Below are 19,222 nucleotides of genomic sequence, written 5' to 3'. Positions count from 1 at the left end.
TTGATGTTCATTGATATTCACCTACATATTTATGCTTTTTGTTGTTCTCTATTCCTTCCTGAGTTATGTAGGACCTCCATTTATTATTTCATTTAGTACAGGTCTGCTGGTGATAAATTATCAGTTTTTATTTGTTTGATTTGTCTTTATTTTGTTGTTATTTTGGAAGGTTATTTTTGCTGGGTGTAGAATTATGTATTTCTTTTGGTACTTCAGAGACTTGAAGCTGGAGTCTACAACTGGTCATCCTGGTTCTTAAAATCTTTTGAGAGCAGAGGATGTATACAGTGACTTCCCTACTGGGAGTTCTGAACTCTAATCTTTGTCTCCTTAACATCGTAAAATATACCCAAACTCCACTTCTAGGTAATTATAAGGATTTTGGCTTTTATTACATTTGAGATGGGAAGTCACTGGAGAGTTCGAACAGAGGAATGACAAGAAAAAAGATTTATCTGTTTGCGCTGGTAAGAACAGATTCTAAGGCGATAAAGAGGAAATTAGAAAGATCAATTAGGAGGTCATTGCAAAAAACCAGGCAAGAGATGAAGGCATATAATTTCTTATTTATTTATTTATTTTATTTTATTTTTTAATTTATTTCTCTTACCTGCTGTCCCCCCCCCCCCCCCCCCGGTTGTCTGCTCTCTGTGTCCAATTGCTGTGTGTTCTTCTGTGTCCGCTTAGATTCTTGTCAGCAGCACCGGGAAGCTGTGTCTCTTTTTGTTGCATCATCTTGCTGCGTCATATCTCTGTGTGTATGGCGCCACTCCTGGGCAGGCTGGACTTTCTTTCGCATGGGGCAGCTCTCCCTATGGGACGCACTCCTTGTGCGTGGGGCTCCCCTATGCAGGGGAGACCCCTGCGTGGCACGGCACTCCTTGTGTACATCAATACTGCACATGGGCCAGCTCACCACATGGGTCAGGAGGCCCTGGGTTTGAACCCTGGACCTCCCATGTCATAGGCAGATGCTCTATCCATTGAGCCAAGCCCGCTTCCCAGCATATACTTTCTTGTCTGAATTTTGAAGTAATTTACAAACTGCCTTAAGTCTTGATCTATTCAAACCTTTTCTCCCATCTAATGCCAAAATGATTTATTCCTAAAATTCCTTTAAGAGACGTCACTCTTCAACTGAATCCCTTCAGAGACTTCCCTTTATATCGTTAGGTCAAAATTCAAATTCCTTAGTGAAGCATAAAAGATCATGTCCATGCTCTGGTCCTTGCCTGACTTTGTAGCATCTTCTCTTCTTCTGTCTCCATAAAAAAAGTCTTTCTTCTAGCCAGTGTTATCTACTTGGAGCCTAGAATCTCTCCATAGTTGATAAAGTCCCTCTAGGCCTCCATGTCTTGACCCATGATTGCCTTTTGCATGGGACTATCTTTCTTGTCAACCCCCTTCTCTTGGTGGTTGACTCCAACTCATCTCTAAGGATTGAATGTAAGAGTTGTCTTCTCTTGGAAGAGTTTCTGGAACCGTTTCCTCTCTCATTTGAAGACGTAAATATTTCTTTTCTGTGGATTCAGTACAATTCAATAAATGCTTATGGTGCATCTGCTTTCTGCCAAGAACAGTTTCAGGAGGTGGAGATCAAAAAATGAATAAAATGTAGTCTTTGCCCTCAAGGACTTCATCTGCCAGAAGAGGCAGCACGTAAATATATAATTATAGTATGACAAGGAGGTTGTGAGTGAAGGCTTCCTGGAAGAGGAGAAATCCATGTTGGGTTGACAGCATAAATAAGTTTATCAAGGAGACAGATTGAAGGGGTAAGGCGAATATCAGAATTTGAAGGAATAATATGTGCAATGGTATGGCAAAACTGCAAGATTTAGGCAAATTACAGAAAAATTGGTATTTAAAGTTTGAAGGGTGATTAATAGGAAATGGGCTTGAGAAGAATATGTAGACAATCTTGAATATCTTATTTTCAATGCATATCTCTATTGTAGAGACAGTATTTTTCCTACTGTATTATAACCACTGATTTTCTTTCTTTTTTTTTTTAAGATTTATTTATTTATTTATTTATTTATTTATTTCTCTCTCCTTCCCCTCCCCACCCCAGTTGTCTGTTCTCTGTGTCTATTTGCTGCATTATCTTCTTTGTCCGCTTCTGTTATCAGCGACATGGGAATCTGTGTTTCTTTTTGTTGTGTCATGTTGTGTCAGCTCTCCGTGTGTGTGTCACCATTCCTAGGCAGGCTGCACTTTCTTTCGCGCTGGGCGGCTCTCCTTATGGGGTGCACTCCTTGCGTGTGGGGCTGCCCTACGAGGGGGACACCCCTGCATGGCAGGGCTACTCCTTGCGCACATCAGCACTATGCATGGGTCAGCTCCACACGGTTCAAGGAGGCCCGGGGTTTGAACCGTGGACCTCCCATGTGGTAGATGGATGCCCTAACCACTGGGCCAAGTCTGCTGCCACCACTGATTTTCAACACAGTGTCACCACCAAATGGGCTCCTTCAGGGCAGGCATTGGGACCTATTCATTAACTTTTGTATACCTAGTATCTAGCCAAATGTCCAACATGTAGTAGATATTCATGTTTATGGTATTAACAAAGACCCTTTAAAGTTTCTGAAAGATTATTTTACATATTTACATATACATTGGTATTTGGCACAACTTGAGCTGTATGTATATTTAGCCTGGGCTGAGTCTTGAGATTATCAGGTATGAAAATCTAAATATATGTAATAAAATGCAATTAATTAGAGGTCCCTAGTAAAATAACATTTAAATCTAGTGTTTAGGGCATAATATATCCCGTATGTAACATTAAAAAATATATAATGTTATTAAATTGCTTCTCAGATGAAAAATAGCCATTTGTAAGAAACGAATGACTAGAACAAAACAGACATTTACAGCAGGTTTGTTTAGGAATCTGAAGTTCTATATTTATCTTTCCATTTATTCTTACTCTTTTCCTGTATCTATTCCACAGCACCAGACACCAGATGGAGACATTTTATAATAGAAAGGGATAATTAGCAATAGTCTTAAGAACTCTCTTCAGCTCCGTTGGGCAGGGCAAGTAGTCTCTTGGGTCTCTAGACTATAAGACTAATAGCCAGCTTTTCAGCCATAGTGCCTCTGATTTCCAGAAAGGCATTTGAAATCACTTTGGAAAGTAGCACAAATGTGTTAGAAATGTTGTGAACATATGGAAACAGGAAGCATATAACCCAAATCAGTCCTAATAATATGTAGTACATACTTGAGAAATTTTGTAATCTGAGAAAAATTGGAGCATCCAGATTACATACTCTTGTGCAAGATCCATTGACTAATTGACTAATTGAAGATGAAGATATAGGAAGAGAAAAGGAAAATCAAAGACTTATGAGTAAATGCATTGCTTTCCTTAAATAACTTACTTTTCAAGAAAAAATCACTTGAGCTTGTGTGCCTTCTACTTTTTAAAAATACCTTTGCTGAAGAATCTGCTAACCATTATGGTTTTTCCCAACATCTTTACTTCCCCTCCCTCCTTAGTATCTTTTTGCCACATACATTGCACCTTCGGCTACTTTTGAAATTGGACTCCAACAGGAAAAGAAAAAAGAAATTTATATGAAAATACAGCCACCATTTGAAGATCTTTTTGACACTGCAGAAGAATATATCCTTCTCCTCCTCCTTGAGCCCTGGACAAAGATGGTAAAATCAGACCAAATTGCTTACAGAAAGGTATTATGGTAGTGATAAAGTTTGTGTGAACTATCCAGGTTTACTGCACAATTAATGATAAGCAGCACTGTTAGCTCCTAAGAGAAAAACTGAAAAGGGTTTCACATGGGTCTGGAATTCAGTCAAGATTTGGCCAGGATTAAAATTTGAGCAGAAAAAGTGTTTATTAACTTTTTTTATTGCCAATTTCCCTATTGTCTAATAAAAAATTTAATTGTGTCATTTTCAGTTCTTCTTACAAATATGTCAGAAGAGAAATCTGAGTTTTGGTTCCCTATGAACCAGAAAAATATACCATAATATACTGGCTTTGTCCCTTCTTGCCATTTCTTGGCAAGTAGCCTTAATTTTGATTAATGGAAAAAAGCCCATTTCGTTTTATGTTGGCTGAGTTACAGTAAATATTATACCCATGGAAAATATAAATGTTTCATATGTATTGTGAAAAGCAGAGCCTCAGACTTCAATGCTGCTATTTTAAAGCACCCCCAGATGTTCATCAGGTCGGAGTGCTTGGCTGGATAAAAGTTTCAGCACATCTTTTTTCAGTCCAAAAGAGGTCACTTTAAGCCTCAGTGCTTGAATATTTTCATTATTCATATTGATGGGTGGAGGAAGTATCTTTAAATATTTATTTTGAATCACAAATTAAAACCATCCATGGGTATTTTTTATATTAAGTTAATGCATGCACCCTGTACATGATGTCATGTCAGGTGGAATTCTGTTGTCTTTGTATTGCTATTTTTTATTCATATGTACTCATCAATTTCTTAGATAGGCTTGTCTTCTACCAGAAAGGATAAGTTAAGTAATTCAGATAAAATTAATATCAAAACACCTCACATAGAATTACCTTATTGAATTGTTGCTGAACTATCTCTGACACCTTACGTAATTGAAAGACCAAAATAATTAAATTTTTATTCTTGATTTCTGTTTGTCCTAAAAAGTTAACATTACATCATCTTTCTACCACAGATCTGCCTATAGTATACTAGGAAAATTAGGATTTCATATGAAACTTAAAAATATCCTCTCCAGTCATTATTTTAAATATAGTTTATTGTATAGAGGAAAATGGTCCTGAGAGGGTTAAAAAAGATTTGGAATTACAACCTCCTTCCCTAAACAAAAAAGTTTTGAGATTAATATGATTCTTATTCAATTCATGGAACAAATTATACACTGTTTTTAATGATTAGAGAAAAAATAAATCTCTTTCTTAGTTCTAGAAAGTTCCTTAAATTCAGCCCAGAGGACTTCTCTAAAAGTCGCCATGACTGGATTATGTAGACCATTTCCCAAATGCGATAACCAAGCTGACTATCAAAGCTAGCTGTTAAATTCAGAAAGTTCACAGCTAGTCAGCCAAACTGGATTTTCTCTGTAATAGAGAAATGGTCTGTACTGCAAAATACTTGTTTTCTTATGCTGTAAAACAGTTCATTACACCATCTGAAGGCCGAGACCTGCTATGAGGTTTAATTTGATGATTGACTAGCTCCTCTATTTCTATGGCAATAAAGCCTTTGCTCCTAGGACAATAATCAATGGGATTTGGTTATTTCTTGTTCTTCTATAGATTATATGGTCCCTAAAGTTAGTGGTGCCTTTATTACTTTTCCTGTTATAATGAATAGAAATTGGAAATGTGACCAACAAATTTGCATTGTCTTTGTTAGTTCACATAGGGTGTCCAGAAAGGAGGAGTGATCTTTGGTGGCACTATATCATTACTTAGAAATGTATGTATTTTTAATTGCTTGCATTTGAAATCTGACTGCACTGGAGCTAATATTTTTAACTATGTTGTTAATCCTCCTCTTGCCTCCAAAATAATTTGCTTTATTGGCAAGCTTATTTATTTGTTTTTCAGTCCTTTGTATAAGCAAATAATGCAACCTGTTTTTCATAATATACATCCATTGAAGTTACAAGCTTTATTATTATTTTATTAGGTGGAGCTGGTAGAAGAGACTCGACAGCTGGACTCCACATACTTCAGAAAGCTACAGGCCTTGCATAAAGAAACATTTTCCAAGAAAGCTGAGGTAAGACAACCCCTACTTAGAAAAACAAACTTTTTTTTCTTCCTGGAGATGGTTACCACTTTATTTAATGGAAGAGAGGAAATCATGTATTAATAAAATAGTGGGATAGACAGTTTCATTCTTCTGTTGTTCCTTTGCCTGCCATGTTGCATCTGACAGGCATCGCATTTTATTGACACATTTAAAAGAGTTAGAAAAACAAAGCAGATGAGGTAACAGAGAGCTAAGCTACTCATTTGTCTTAGGACCGGAACTTGACCCTTCAACCCTATCAGTCTTTTTTAAGTGATCAGTTATTTTCTGAATGGCATCAGCACTATTTGTTGTCAGGTCACAAAAAAGTTAATGAAGTTTTCCAAACAGAAAAGGAATTGTTTGTGTAACAGCAATAGGCAAAAGCAATAAAGAAAAAAAGAATGGAAAGGAATTAAAGAAGGCCATAAAAGGATCATAGGAGTGACGAGGATATTAAAGTGTTATTTTGATTTATAAATTGTGACTTTTGGATTGACTACATAAACTCTGATAGATACATAAAATTAAATGTATATATCTATATTATATATATATATATGTATGACAGTTTAGATTTATATTTATTGACATAGAAAATGTCCAGGACATATTATTATATAAAAATGTAAGTAATAAACACATCAGTATGATATGATCCTATTTATGTAAAATTATATATGCATTTCTGTATGTACACATATATACAAAGGAAGATCTATAAAAATCTGTTCACAAACATGTTAAAAATATTTATTGCTGCATGGTAAGGTGCTTTTTCAATTTCTTTTTACTTTTCTGAAATTTTTATTTTTTTCTAAGTTTTACAAAAACAAAGTTATTTTTTAAAATATAGTCTTTGTGATAGTTGCTTTAACACAGAAATTCTCTATTTCAGATACTGCTAATTAATATCTTGGAAAAGGTGCATAAAACTCCATAAAGATGTAGCACATTATAAAGATGAATTTTAAATGTTTATGTGCTAAAATTTATAATGCTCTCAGAATTCTTCTACCTAAGGAAAACTGATATTTTAAAAATTGGTAGTTTATCTTATGGTCTGGAGCATTTCCAAAACAGAGAGGATTTAATAATATAAGAAATTATATAAGGAAAGGCTTTTCAAAGAAGAAGGCTTTCTGGCTCTTCACTCTTTAGGTATTGTATACTGTCAACCAAACATCAGAAGTCTTAAAAATACCTAAATATTAACATTTTAAAAGCAGTTTTATTGAGATATATTCACGTGCCATACAACCTATCCCAAAGTATACAATCAGTGACTTTTGGTATAATCAGTGTTTGTGCATTCATCGCCACAAAAAATTTTAGATGAAATTGTTCTGAATATTAACTTTTTTATGAAGGAGATTACATATAAAGAATGTACTATTTAAAATTATCTTGTATTACTTTATAACCTTTAAAAATTATATTATAGATAGAAGACTAGTTTATGTTCATGATATATTGTTTAGGGGAAGACTCAAGTTACAAAATCATCCATATATATACAATCCTACCTATATATACAAAAAGAGTGGAAAGAAATAGACCAAAATGTGTTAAAGGTGCTATCTCTGAGTTGTAGTATTATGTATGATTTTTATTTTGTTCTTTTTTATTACAAAAATATATTACTTCTATACTAAGAAAAATAAAATGATAAAAAATGTGCTTTGTATGTAGTTGATGCAATTCAGTGTTCATGAAAAGAAGAGAATGGAGTGGAAAGGAACAGAACTGAATTTGATATGTTAAAACCTGAACCACCTAGATTCTTTACCCATTTCTACCATTGAATTTTTAAATGACCTCAACCTAATGGTTAATTTTTATTTCAGTTTCTCTATTTAAAAGTAGGAAAAACTTGTGTTTAAGAGGTTTTTATGAAAAGTATTATTTCCCTAGGATACCACTTCTGAAATTGAAACTGGTATTTTATCACTCTCTGACATCTCTAAACAAACAGAATATTGGAATAATGTTCCTGCAGACTACAAGCATTTTACTTTTAATGATCTGCTTAACAACAAATTGGAGTTTGAACATTTCCGTCAGTTTCTTGAGGCTCACTCGTCAAGGTGAGTAACATAACCATTTAAAAATGTATTTCCTTAAACATCATTTTTCTAAGCTACTTTATTTGAATCAACATATTATAATAGTGATTTAGTGCTAAATTTTACCTATGTCAGTAAAAACTCATGAGCATAATGAACTATCTGAAATCTGTATGAGTAACTTTTTGTTGAGGAATGTAGCAAACTTCAAAATGTTATGCTAAGTGATTCAACAATATTTACTGGTGCATTAGCACTGGCTAACTTAAAACACCAGTATGTTTTATTCTTTCCTTTCTTATCTTTTTCTGCTGCTTTCTTTTGTGTTTTTCTGGATGCATTAATTACTGTTTTTGGAAAATTCTCTTACATATTTCAGTAACACAGTTACAAGCTTTTGAAATTCCTGTTCTGTTTTGCAGTTTTTATTAGCTAATACATAAGTAAAACACTACAGTTTTGCACAGAATATTAGAACTTATAACATATTTATTTAATATATATTGAGGTCGTGATCATATTTTTTTCTTCATTTCTTCCAAGTCAACAAAAACTGGCTGAACCAGGTTAAACACCTGAAAGCCAAATTTCACCATGATAATTCCCAATATGTGTGCATATGTGTGTGTGTAAATGGTTTCCCTTCTTGGTGGTGAAGATTATTCTAAATTTAGCATATTGTCAAGTAGAAATGCCATAAGTAGTAATTTTTCCATATGTGAAATTGACAATACTACTTGATCAATAATGGAAGTACTCTGAGATCTTATCAATAACTATGATATTTTTTTCTGATTCCATTGCCCCTTGTCATCACTCATAATTTTTAGTCATGATTAGGAACATAGTGGAATCAAGTAACTGGCATAGTTAAAGGTTAGAGACATAATACTATATCATTAGTTCCCTGATACAACAACCACCTTGTAAGTTCTGTCAAAACACCAACTTGTTCGGTGTTTGGTGTGATTGAAAGAAATAAACAAGAAGGACTGTACTTTATTTTTGTTTTCATTTTAGCATGGACCTTATGTGCTGGACAGATATTGAGCAGTTCCGAAGAATACTTTTCCAAGATCAAAATCAAAGGGAGGCAAAATCTATACATATAAAAAACAAATACCTTAATAAAAAATATTTCTTTGGGCCCAACAGTCCCGCTTCTTTACATCAGCAGAATCAGGTATCAAAATGTAAATATATTTTCTATACTGAATTATGAAAGTATAAGAGTTATTTTCTTTGCCTCTAACACTTTTATGCGAGACTTTTATGTTAGATTCTTCTGAGATACTTTATAAGTATCTATAAATGAAGTGCCTTTAAAATTAACTCAAATGGAGGCAGAGGGAAGGGAGAATGTGGGAAGGGAGTGAATGGTCTGAGAATGGAGGGGGAGGGAAGGGTGTGAGAAGGGAGGGGAGGGAGGGGTGTGGGAAAGGAGGAGGAAGGAGGGATGTAGAAGGGGGAGGGAGGGGTCTGGGAATGGAGGGAAAAGGAGGAAGGGATGTGGGGAAGGAGGGGTGTGGAAATGTAGGGGGAAGGAGGGGATAGAAAGGGAAGGGAGGGGGTGGGGTGTGGGAAGGGAGGAGGAGGGAAGGGAGGGGATAGAAAGGGAAAGGAGTGTGAGAGGTGTGGGAAGGGAAGGGGAGGGAGGGGATAGAAAGGTAAGGGGGTGTGAGGGGTGTTGGGAGGGAGGGAGGGAAGAAGAAAATGAAAAAAATTAACTCAAGTATACACATTATAAAAATATTTTACTTCAAAAAGTAATTTATAGAATAAAGGGAACTTTTATGTAAGATTCAGTCCATCCATTCATTCATCACGTTTGAGTGGCTACTCTATGCCATTGTTCTAGGTGCTTAGGATAAAGTGGTGAACAAGATGGACAGGGTCCCTGTACCTTCAAACAAATAGGAAGACAGTCATAATCAGCCATTAAATACCATTTTTATCTCTTTTCTGTTCTTCTCTTAACTGATACTACTCAAAACATAATCGATCCTTGAAACTTTATTTACCATTGTACTGCCCCCAGGTCATAGGTTTGGTTATTCTATTGGACCAAAGTCAAACGTCCTTAATCACAACTTCCTAATAATTATTATCTGAGTGTTCATGTAATACTTTTATCTCATGAGATATGGCTGAAGTTTTATGCTTTTGAAATATAAAGTATTAAATATAATTTATTTAATTTGAAGTTTATTACCACTATGTTACTACTTAAAAATTAAATGTAGAGCATATATTTTTTATTTCATTAATTTGAAAGAATGCATATCCTAATGGCATACGTTTATAAAATACAAATTTGAGATGAATGCTAAATTCAGTAAATTAAAGAAAAATTCAGAGATCTTCACAAGTGGGATATACCAAATTAAAAAGCTAGATCTTTGGGAGTGGGGAGGTGGGGAAATAAGCATAATTCTTTAAGAGTATGAGATAGGAAAAATTCTAGAATTAAGTAACCTTTACAAAAATGGCTTGTTTTTAGTTCCTTGAGATACAAATCTGGGACCCATTAACAAAAGTAGTTGGGTATACCAATAAGTACAAGTATGAAATAAAAACACAATACGCATTTGTTTTCTGTTTGGCTTGTGCTACATTGTAAGAGGTTTTATGGTATCTGATGCTACTGTGTAAACCCTCCATACTACCACATGCTGAGAATTTAAAATTCAGTGAAAAAAGTATCCATCGCTATCATAGCAATTGGGTGTCCTTACTAAAGATGGGTTTTCCCAGTGACCTTTCTTGCTTATCTTTGTCTTTACTTTTATTTTACTTTATTTTTTAGGTGGTACTGGGGATTGAACCTAGGCCCTTGTGCCTGGGAATCAGGCACTCAAACACTGAGCTACACCTGCTCCCCTTTACTTTTTATTTATTTATTTTACATTTAAGGATTCCTGCATCCCATTATGTTTTATATAGATCTTGCTAATCATAATTTCAGTTGTGTAGCCAATTTGCTCTTTAATTAGTAAGGTAGTCTTTTTTTCTTTTCTCTTTTGTTTTTATAAAATACAATAATGTTGATATTATTTGATTAATTTATTAATCAAAGGAGGGCTAAGAAAAAAGTGATTGTTCCAGTGAGTAATCCAAAAACAGTGCTTTATAGCAGGAAATAGCAATTACTAGCTTGTGAAGCCAATAATTATGTAGGAGGAAGATTTCTTCTTTCTGTAGTATTTTATAAAAGATGCAACTTGTGCAAATAAATGGCTGTTATCTATAACATGGTCTTTCTTTGCTTCCTGCTTCCTCTGTTTTCTTCTTAGAGGAAGTTGGAACAATCCTACATTGCTATCACTATCATCATCCCTCCAGCTCCATCCCAACATTCATTATCTAAGGTAACATTTCTAATATCTGAGTCAAGATGTTTCTTAAATAATTAATGCCTCATTTTCCTCATCCACAAAACAAAACACTTTCTCAGACAGGCTGATTTGACTAGAATCATAGATTCATAGAAATTGACCTAAAAGAAAATTTAGAAAACATATAGATCAGTTTCCTCATTTTACAACTGAAGACACTGAGGCCATGAAGGAAAAATGCCATTGCTTGTGATCATAAAGGATAAAAATCTCACTCCCATATACTTTGCAGTAGATCATAAGAAGGTATAAGCCTAAATCAACCACTGCATAAACCACAATTATCCAATGTTAGGGAAGATGACTGTTCTTATTGTGTACAATATAGCCAGGCAATTATATAGAATACAATTATTGTGGCACCTATTGAGCATTCAGTAAATGGTTTGGTGGTGAATGAATGAATGATTATTAGTGTTTCTTTTCCAAAGCAGACGTTTGTAGTTTCTGTTTCATTTTTTATCTTTGTAGATAATGCATTTAAGTGGTGGTTGGGGAAAGATTCTCCATGATCAGCTTGATGCACCTGTCCTAATTGAAATTCAGAAGCATGTCCTAAATAGGCTAGAAAATGTCTGGTTGCCCTTGTTCCTTGCAAGTGAACAGTTTGCAGCACGTCAAAAGATAAAGGTATATAAATAGTATATTCTTCAGATAGCAGTTGGCAGTACTTATCAAAACATCACATGTACAACCTGTTGACCCAGCCATTGCACTCCTATGGCAGAGTGGTTAAGAGTATGGAGTTAGCCTTCCCAAGTTCTGTTCTCAACACTGTCACATATTAATTGTACAACTTTTTAAGTTTTGTAATCTCATTTGAAAAATGGGACTAACCTTAGTAACTGCTTCATAAGGTTGTTGAGAAGAAGCAATGAGATGATGCATCTTTAACTTGTTAGCATGGTACCTGGCCCACAGTAAACACTTAAATGTTCGCTATTCATACTGTTGTTAATAGTCTTGTTAGTATTAAGTCCTTTTACAAATAGGCCAGGATATTCAAGGACGTTCATTTCAGTAACTTTTGGGGGAATAATTAAATGAATTATGATCATTCTAAACTATGGAAAACTATGCATGTCTCCATAAAAATATTATAGAAATGAGATTAAAATAAAAAATTGAGATTTCCACATATACTGATTGAAAGATGTTATTTTTGAGTGAAACAGGCAAAATCCAGAACAGTATATAGAAGATTCCATTATATATAACTGTATCTCTAAATCTTCTATCCATGCATCTATAGCACCTATTTCTATCTATTATCTATAAATTTTCATAATCTGTCATTGTTTATCATCTATCATATTTATGCATGGAAAAAGATCTAAAAGGATCTGCCTCCTGGGAGTAGGTTTGGGGAGTGAGAAGGAATTTTACTTCTTAGTCTTAAAGTGGAATTTTTTTGCTTTGTTTGTTTTTATTTTATAAGAAGCCTATTTTTTTTGGTAATTTAAAATATTGGGAGTATACCTAAAAAGAGACAAACCTGATCTTTACAAAGATAACACAAGAGGTAGAGAATATGCAATTTTGGACTTTAGGATGCAAAGGCACATGCACATGCACATATATGAGTACTGATCAGGAAGAACCTAAAAAAAGTTCCCTCTATATTAATTCAATCAAACACTGAGGCCTACTCATCTGGAAATATCCTTAGTCTTTTGAGCAACTTAAGTTACGGAAAATACAGTACAACATGAAACATAGAGTTTATAATATGGGCAAGAAAAATGGACTTATTTTAGGCAAAAAGTTCCTGGAAATAAGCTTTGGGACAACTCAACTTTCCTCATCCCCTTTCTTCAGGCCAATGCCAATTCTCTATCCAATTTTCTATCCAAATCCAAAGCCAAGTAAAAGGACATTTGGCTAGTATTATTTACCATGTTTTCTCACTATATTTAGCCTGGTAATTTTATTGTAACTTGCAGTAATTTCCTGACTTAGCATTCTTTGGGTTGCCAGCAACATAAACTGATTCTGGCATCCTTAAACCAAATATAAAAGAGAAGGGATAGCATTTGTTATAAAATGATGCAGGGGCATCTCAGAGACTCAGGGGTGGTTACACCTAAGCTTTATAAAGGATGGGGCCAGGAGATCGCTGGGAACCAAGCAAGAATTCTTGGAACTTTTTTCCAGACCGCAAGCATCAAAAAGACTCAGTCCTTGTGATAATAGTCCATGACTAAAAAACAGCACAAAAATTGGAGAAGTCAAATGATCTCTCTAGCTTCAATTTCTGTGTGATCCGTAGTGACACTGTTACTTAACATTTGGAGCAATACAAACAGGTATTATCTCCATTTTGCAGATGAGGAAACTGTGTTGAGAGAATTTGAGTGATTTGCCCAGGGCCGTGATGGCATGGCTTACATTTCTAAGTCTGATCCTTTTTGTCCTGACCTGTGCTATATCTTTTCTAAGTTGAGATCTTAACTCATTTTCTTAGGTATTAAATTAAATAAGTGATTTCAAAATTTTAGACATTCTGAGTCACTGGGATAAAATAATTGGTTTTGCTTTTAGGTACAGACGAAAGATGTAGCTGAAGCACTCTTGCTACAGAAACATGAAAGGAAAATTGGTGTCTGGAAGGTAATATTTGTTATATTCTTCCTTTAACAAATTCCACATTCCACTCTGTCAAAGTATTATTTTTCCTTTCCTTTCTTGTTCAAAGACCCTCTTTGTAGACACATCTTTATAAGTTACCAACTGACTTCCTTTATCCCTAGAAACTGTTTTTTTAAAAGAGTTTCCATTATTTTTTTTAAGATTTATTTATTTATCTCTCCTTACCCCCTACCCCCCAGTTATCTGCTCTCTGTGTCCATTCGTTGTGTGTTCTTGTGTGTCCGCTTCTATTCTTGTCAGCAGCCCAGGAATCTGTGTCTCCTTTTGTTGTGTCATCTTGCTGCATCAGCTCTCTGTGTGTGCGGTGCCACTCCTGAGCAGGCTGGACTCTTGCGCTGGACAGCTCTCCTTGCAGGGCACACTCCTTGGATGTGGGGCTCCCCTACATGAGGGACACCCCTGTGTGGCACGACGCTCCTTGCACACATCAGCAGTGTGTGTGGGCCAGCTCCACATGGGCCAAGGAGGTCCTGGGTTTGAACCATGGACTTCTCATGTGGTAGGCGGATGCTCTATCCATTGAGCCAAGTCTGCTTCCCTAGAAACTGTTCTTAATTGGCTGATGGAATTTGAAGAAAAGTGTGACTTTACTAGAAACCTGTTCATAGAGACCCCCAACCTGCTCTACCTTAGAAGTACACTTTAAATATGTATTTTTCTTTATTTTGCTTGTGATAGATAATATTATTGAGACAAGCTGTTCATTCCAGCACATGGTGGTTTACTTATTATTGAGAGTAGATTACATAAAAAGAATGAGAAGTATGCTGTAGAATCAACAGGTTAAATAATCTCACATTATCCTCTTTATGTAGAATACATTTTGGCTTTAAAAGAATTAAGATAACTTTCATTTTGGTGATTATTAAAACCACTATAACATTTTACCTTGCTAAAAATTGCACATTTTATTGTTAACAAACATGATAAACACAGTCATCTTTTCAGCTTACAAGTTTATGTATATTCATCCATCTGTGGTTTCAGTAGAAGGCCAAACTAGACCCAGGTGATCCCCTGCAAACTAACAAAGATAAAATTCTATTTGAATGTTAAAGAAGTGTATATATTTGCTAGGATGTTCTTTTTCTGTATTTTCTTCTTGAAAGGGAATAAACTTTTTAATGCTCGTCTACTTTTGCTATATTTTTAAGTTGAATTATTAAGTAGAATGGGCTTATATTTTTTATCACTGTACTATATATTACATTATATTCTGCTTATGTAAATTACAGGTTTTAGTTAAATTGCTAAGTTTTTGTATCTTAAAAAGCATGTCTTAAAACATTATTTGCTGAGTGGATTTTACATAAACATCCCAGTCTAATATATACTAGTTCTTATTTATGGGGCTGTAATTTTAATCTGGACCATATGGTGAGGGTCTTAACTTTTTGCCCAGGGAACACGACATGTGTTTTACTAAAATAGTGATAGACATCTGCTCACTTTATCTTTGTTAATTGCACCACCACTCATCTCCACTGCCTGGAGTTGCCTCTACTTTTCAGTTTCCAACTCCAGTGTCATCCTTCAATGCCCTTCTCTGTAAAGCTTTTACTCCTCCGGCAGAATTAGTTATTTGTTCCTTCGTGTTCTTACAGCATTTTTATGTAACTCTCTTAAACATTTATATTGATGGTCACATACCATTTGTTTATAGGTACTTGTTTTATGCATTTTCAGTTATGAATATTTATCATGTGTTTTGACTTTGTTAATATAATTTCCTAAGTTCATCTAAAATGTTGCCTTTGGAATGGTACTTTCTTGTGTGATTATAGGCTACTATGCTTTGGAGAATTTCAGTAAACTTTATCCAGTAAAAAATCTATTTAGTAAATTCAATAAAATATGTTTCATATGTTTTTTTTCTTTTTTTTTTTTAAGATTTATTTATTTCTCTACTCTCCCCACTGCCCCAGTTGTCTGTTCTGTGTCCATTTACTGTGTGTTCCTCTTTGTCCGCTTCTGTTGTTGTCAGCAGCATGGGAATCTGTGTCTCTTTTTTTGCATCATCTTGCTGTGTCAGCTTTCCGTGTGTGTGGCGCCATTCCTGGGCAGGCAGCACTTTCTTTCCCGCTGGGCGGCTCTCCTTACGGGGTGCACTCCTTGCGCATGGGGCTCCCCTACGCGGGGGACACCCCTGCGTGGCACAGCACTTCTTGCGCGCATCAGCACCGCACATGGGCCAGCTCCACACGGGTCAAGGAGGCCCGGGGTTTGAACCGCGGACCTCCCGTGTGGTAGATGGACGCCCTAACCATTGGTCCAAGTCCGCTTCCCTCGTATGTTTTTGAATTCTGAGAGGCTAATGGGGATGAATATGTGATTTAAAATGGTCAAAGTAAAAAAATGTCTTGTATTTCAAAATTTTGAAGATATAAAGTAAGTGTAGGTAAAAATACCTTTAGGCATTACTAAAACACCTTGGGTATTTCTGACTTTTTTTTTTCACATGAGGTAAATTCTCAGAGGAAGCTTATCATTAAAATAATTTTTATTATAATTGTTAAAATAATATAAAGAAGTTTCATCTATAACACAGTGTTTACAGGATAGTATAGTGAATCTCCACAGTAAAATTTCTATTTAATTTATGGGATTAATTGGTAAATATTCCCCCAAAATTGAAAAAAAAAGTCTTAAATGTTCAATTGCCTTTCATTTTCAAAACATAAGAGAATTATATAAAAGGTAAGAGAATTATCATAGAATATATATGTAATAATATAATAATGTAATAAAATATGCAGTTGTTATATTATTACTTTGTTCTCTCTAAGCACAGAATTCATGCTATGCACTAAAAAATAGTTTTTCACCTTAGTCTCAAACTGTAACAAACTGCTAACTTTTAAAAAAATTTTTTTAAATTTCTCTCCCCTTTTCTCCCCCCCCAGTTGTCTGCTTTCTGTGTCCATTCACTGTGTGCTTTTCTGTGATCGCTTCTATCCTTATCAGCGGTACCAGGAATCTATGTTTCTTTTTGTTGTGTCATCTTGTTGTGTCAGCTCTCCGTGTATGCAGCGCCATTCTTGGGCAGGCTGCACTTTCTTTCACGCTGGGCGGCTTCCCTTACCGGGTGCCCTCCTTGCGCGTGGGGCTTCCCTATGCAGGGGACACGCCTGCGTGGCACGGCACTCCTTGCACGCATCAGCACTGCTCATGGGCCAGCTCCACACAGGTCAAGGAGGCCCGGGGTTTGAACTGCGGACCTCCCGTGTGGCAGGTGGACGCCCTATATATTGGGCCAAGTCCACTTCCCTAAACTGTTAACTTTTTAAACAACATAGTTATATGTCTAATTCATCTAGCCATTTCTTTTTTCTCTAAATGTTAAAAAAAAATCGTAAACTATAAAAGACGCAAAGGAAAAAAGGTTGCCAAATTCTCTTGTATCCAGGTCATAAATTTTACCAGTCAATAAAAGGAGATAGAAGTTGGAAAGGTTAACTTAATTAATTATTTTATTTTATTTTTTCAGAACACAGTTAATTTTCTGTATTCTCTGTTTTGGACAGCCTGTTGAGAGTAAGTGGATATCTTCCTCTTGTGAAATCATTGCTTTTCGCAAAGCATTATTGAACCCAGTTACTGCAAGACAATTTCAACGTTTTGTTTCTCTAAAAGGAGATTTATTGGAAAATGGGGTGCTCTTCTGGCAAGAAGTACAAAAATATAAGGTATTGTTTTGGGAACTGGAGAAAATTCCTACTTTAAGGGATTTAAAGGGATTTTAAATCCCTTCTTTTTTCATTCAAGCAGTTGTAAGTTTATAGAAAAATCATGCAGAAAGTACATAGTTCCCACATACTCCCCCCCCCCAAGTTTTCCTTATTATTAGAATTTTGCATTAACGTGGTACCTTTGTTAAAAAGTGATGAAACAATACTATTATAATTATATTAACTGTAGTCCATAAGTTACCTTAGGGATCACTCTTTGTGAAGTTCTATGTGTTTTTAAAACAATTTTTATCCTGATAGCATATATATAACCTAAAGTTTTTCACTTTCAAGTATATAATTCAATGGTGTTAATTACATGCCTAGTGTTGTGCTACTGTTATCACCATCTATTATCAAAAGTTTTCCATCACCTCAAATAAAAATTCTATATCAATTAAGCTTGAACGCCCATTCTGCATCATCACCCCTGCCCCTGGTAACTTTTATTCTAATTTCTGGCTCTGTGAATTTGCATATTCTAATTATTTCATGTACATGAGATCATACCATGTTTGTAATTTTGTGTCTGGCTTATTTCACTTGACATGATGTCTTCCATGTTCATCTGTGTTGTTGCATGTATTAGAATGTCATTGCTTTTTTATAGCTGAATAATAGTCCAATATATAGATATATCACATTTTGTTTATCCATCCTCCTGTTGAAGGTTACTTGGGTTGCTTCAACCTTTTGGCAATTAGGAATAATGCCACTATGAACATCAGTGTGCAAATATCTGTTTTAGTCCCTGCTTTTATTTTGGATATATAACTATAAGTGGGGAGGTAAGGTCATATCATAATATTATTTTCAACTTCCTGAGAAACTATTTTCCATAGTGGCTGTACCATTTTATATTCCCACTAAGAATGTGTGAGTGTTCTCCACATATCCTCTCCAACACTGGTTTATTTCCTGTTTTTTTTTTTAACAGTAGCCATTTTTGTGTGTGAAATGGTATCTCATTGTGGTAGAAAATCCCCTTTTTGCAAAGAGGAATTGCAGTAACTTATCTGATTCTTAACTATGACTTTATGAACAGGATTTGTGCAAGATATGCCAATTTTGTCATCTTTATGCCTATATATATATACATTTATTATATAGTGAAGAGTAAGTATAACCCCTGAAAGTATAGTATTAGGTTTTTCAAGGTATTAATATATATTATGATCTAATGATAACCTTCCTCAAAAGAATTTTAACTATATTTCTGCATATCATTGATCTATAAGTGTAGTATATATTTTTTTCCTGAAGATATCTGTGTTTGGTACTTTAATCAGGATCTCTTCACAAGACTTCCTCCTAACCATATTTATAGCAATAGTACTCCAAGATAGTAAATTTTTGCTAAACAAACCAATGAGATATTAGAAGGAATTGGCCAAAATCTTAACAGAATAGATAAATAAAACAAGTGGTTAGGCACAAGAGCAGTTTATTTTCAGATTTAAGTGTTTAATATAAACAAGTAAAATCATTGTGTTGAAGAAGAGGAAGGGATTCTCTGGGCTATGTCATCTAGACTTGAATGTGGGACTATTGTCTAGAAATCCCAGAGTAGCCATCCAGCCTCTGCTTAAACACTTCCAGGAATAGTAGGCTTA

General features: G+C 35.0%; 1 protein-coding gene across 1 annotated transcript in view; it reads left to right on the top strand.

Annotated features, from left to right (window-relative positions):
- Window positions 1–19,222, top strand: part of RGS22 (regulator of G protein signaling 22) — a 176,421-nt gene that overhangs the window by 127,210 nt on the left and 29,989 nt on the right. Inside the window, exons 15-21 of the mRNA XM_058275778.2 lie at window positions 3,511–3,705; window positions 5,667–5,759; window positions 7,686–7,858; window positions 8,858–9,020; window positions 11,704–11,862; window positions 13,774–13,842; window positions 17,406–17,567. Of these exons, the coding sequence (XP_058131761.1) occupies window positions 3,511–3,705; window positions 5,667–5,759; window positions 7,686–7,858; window positions 8,858–9,020; window positions 11,704–11,862; window positions 13,774–13,842; window positions 17,406–17,567 (1,014 nt within the window). The remainder of the gene's footprint in view (window positions 1–3,510; window positions 3,706–5,666; window positions 5,760–7,685; window positions 7,859–8,857; window positions 9,021–11,703; window positions 11,863–13,773; window positions 13,843–17,405; window positions 17,568–19,222) is intronic.

Source organism: Dasypus novemcinctus, chromosome 14 (genome assembly GCF_030445035.2).
Source record: "Dasypus novemcinctus isolate mDasNov1 chromosome 14, mDasNov1.1.hap2, whole genome shotgun sequence".
Taxonomy (NCBI): Eukaryota; Metazoa; Chordata; class Mammalia; order Cingulata; family Dasypodidae; genus Dasypus; species Dasypus novemcinctus.
Note: the sequence above shows the minus strand (reverse complement) of the source record. Positions and strands in the feature narration are given on the sequence as shown.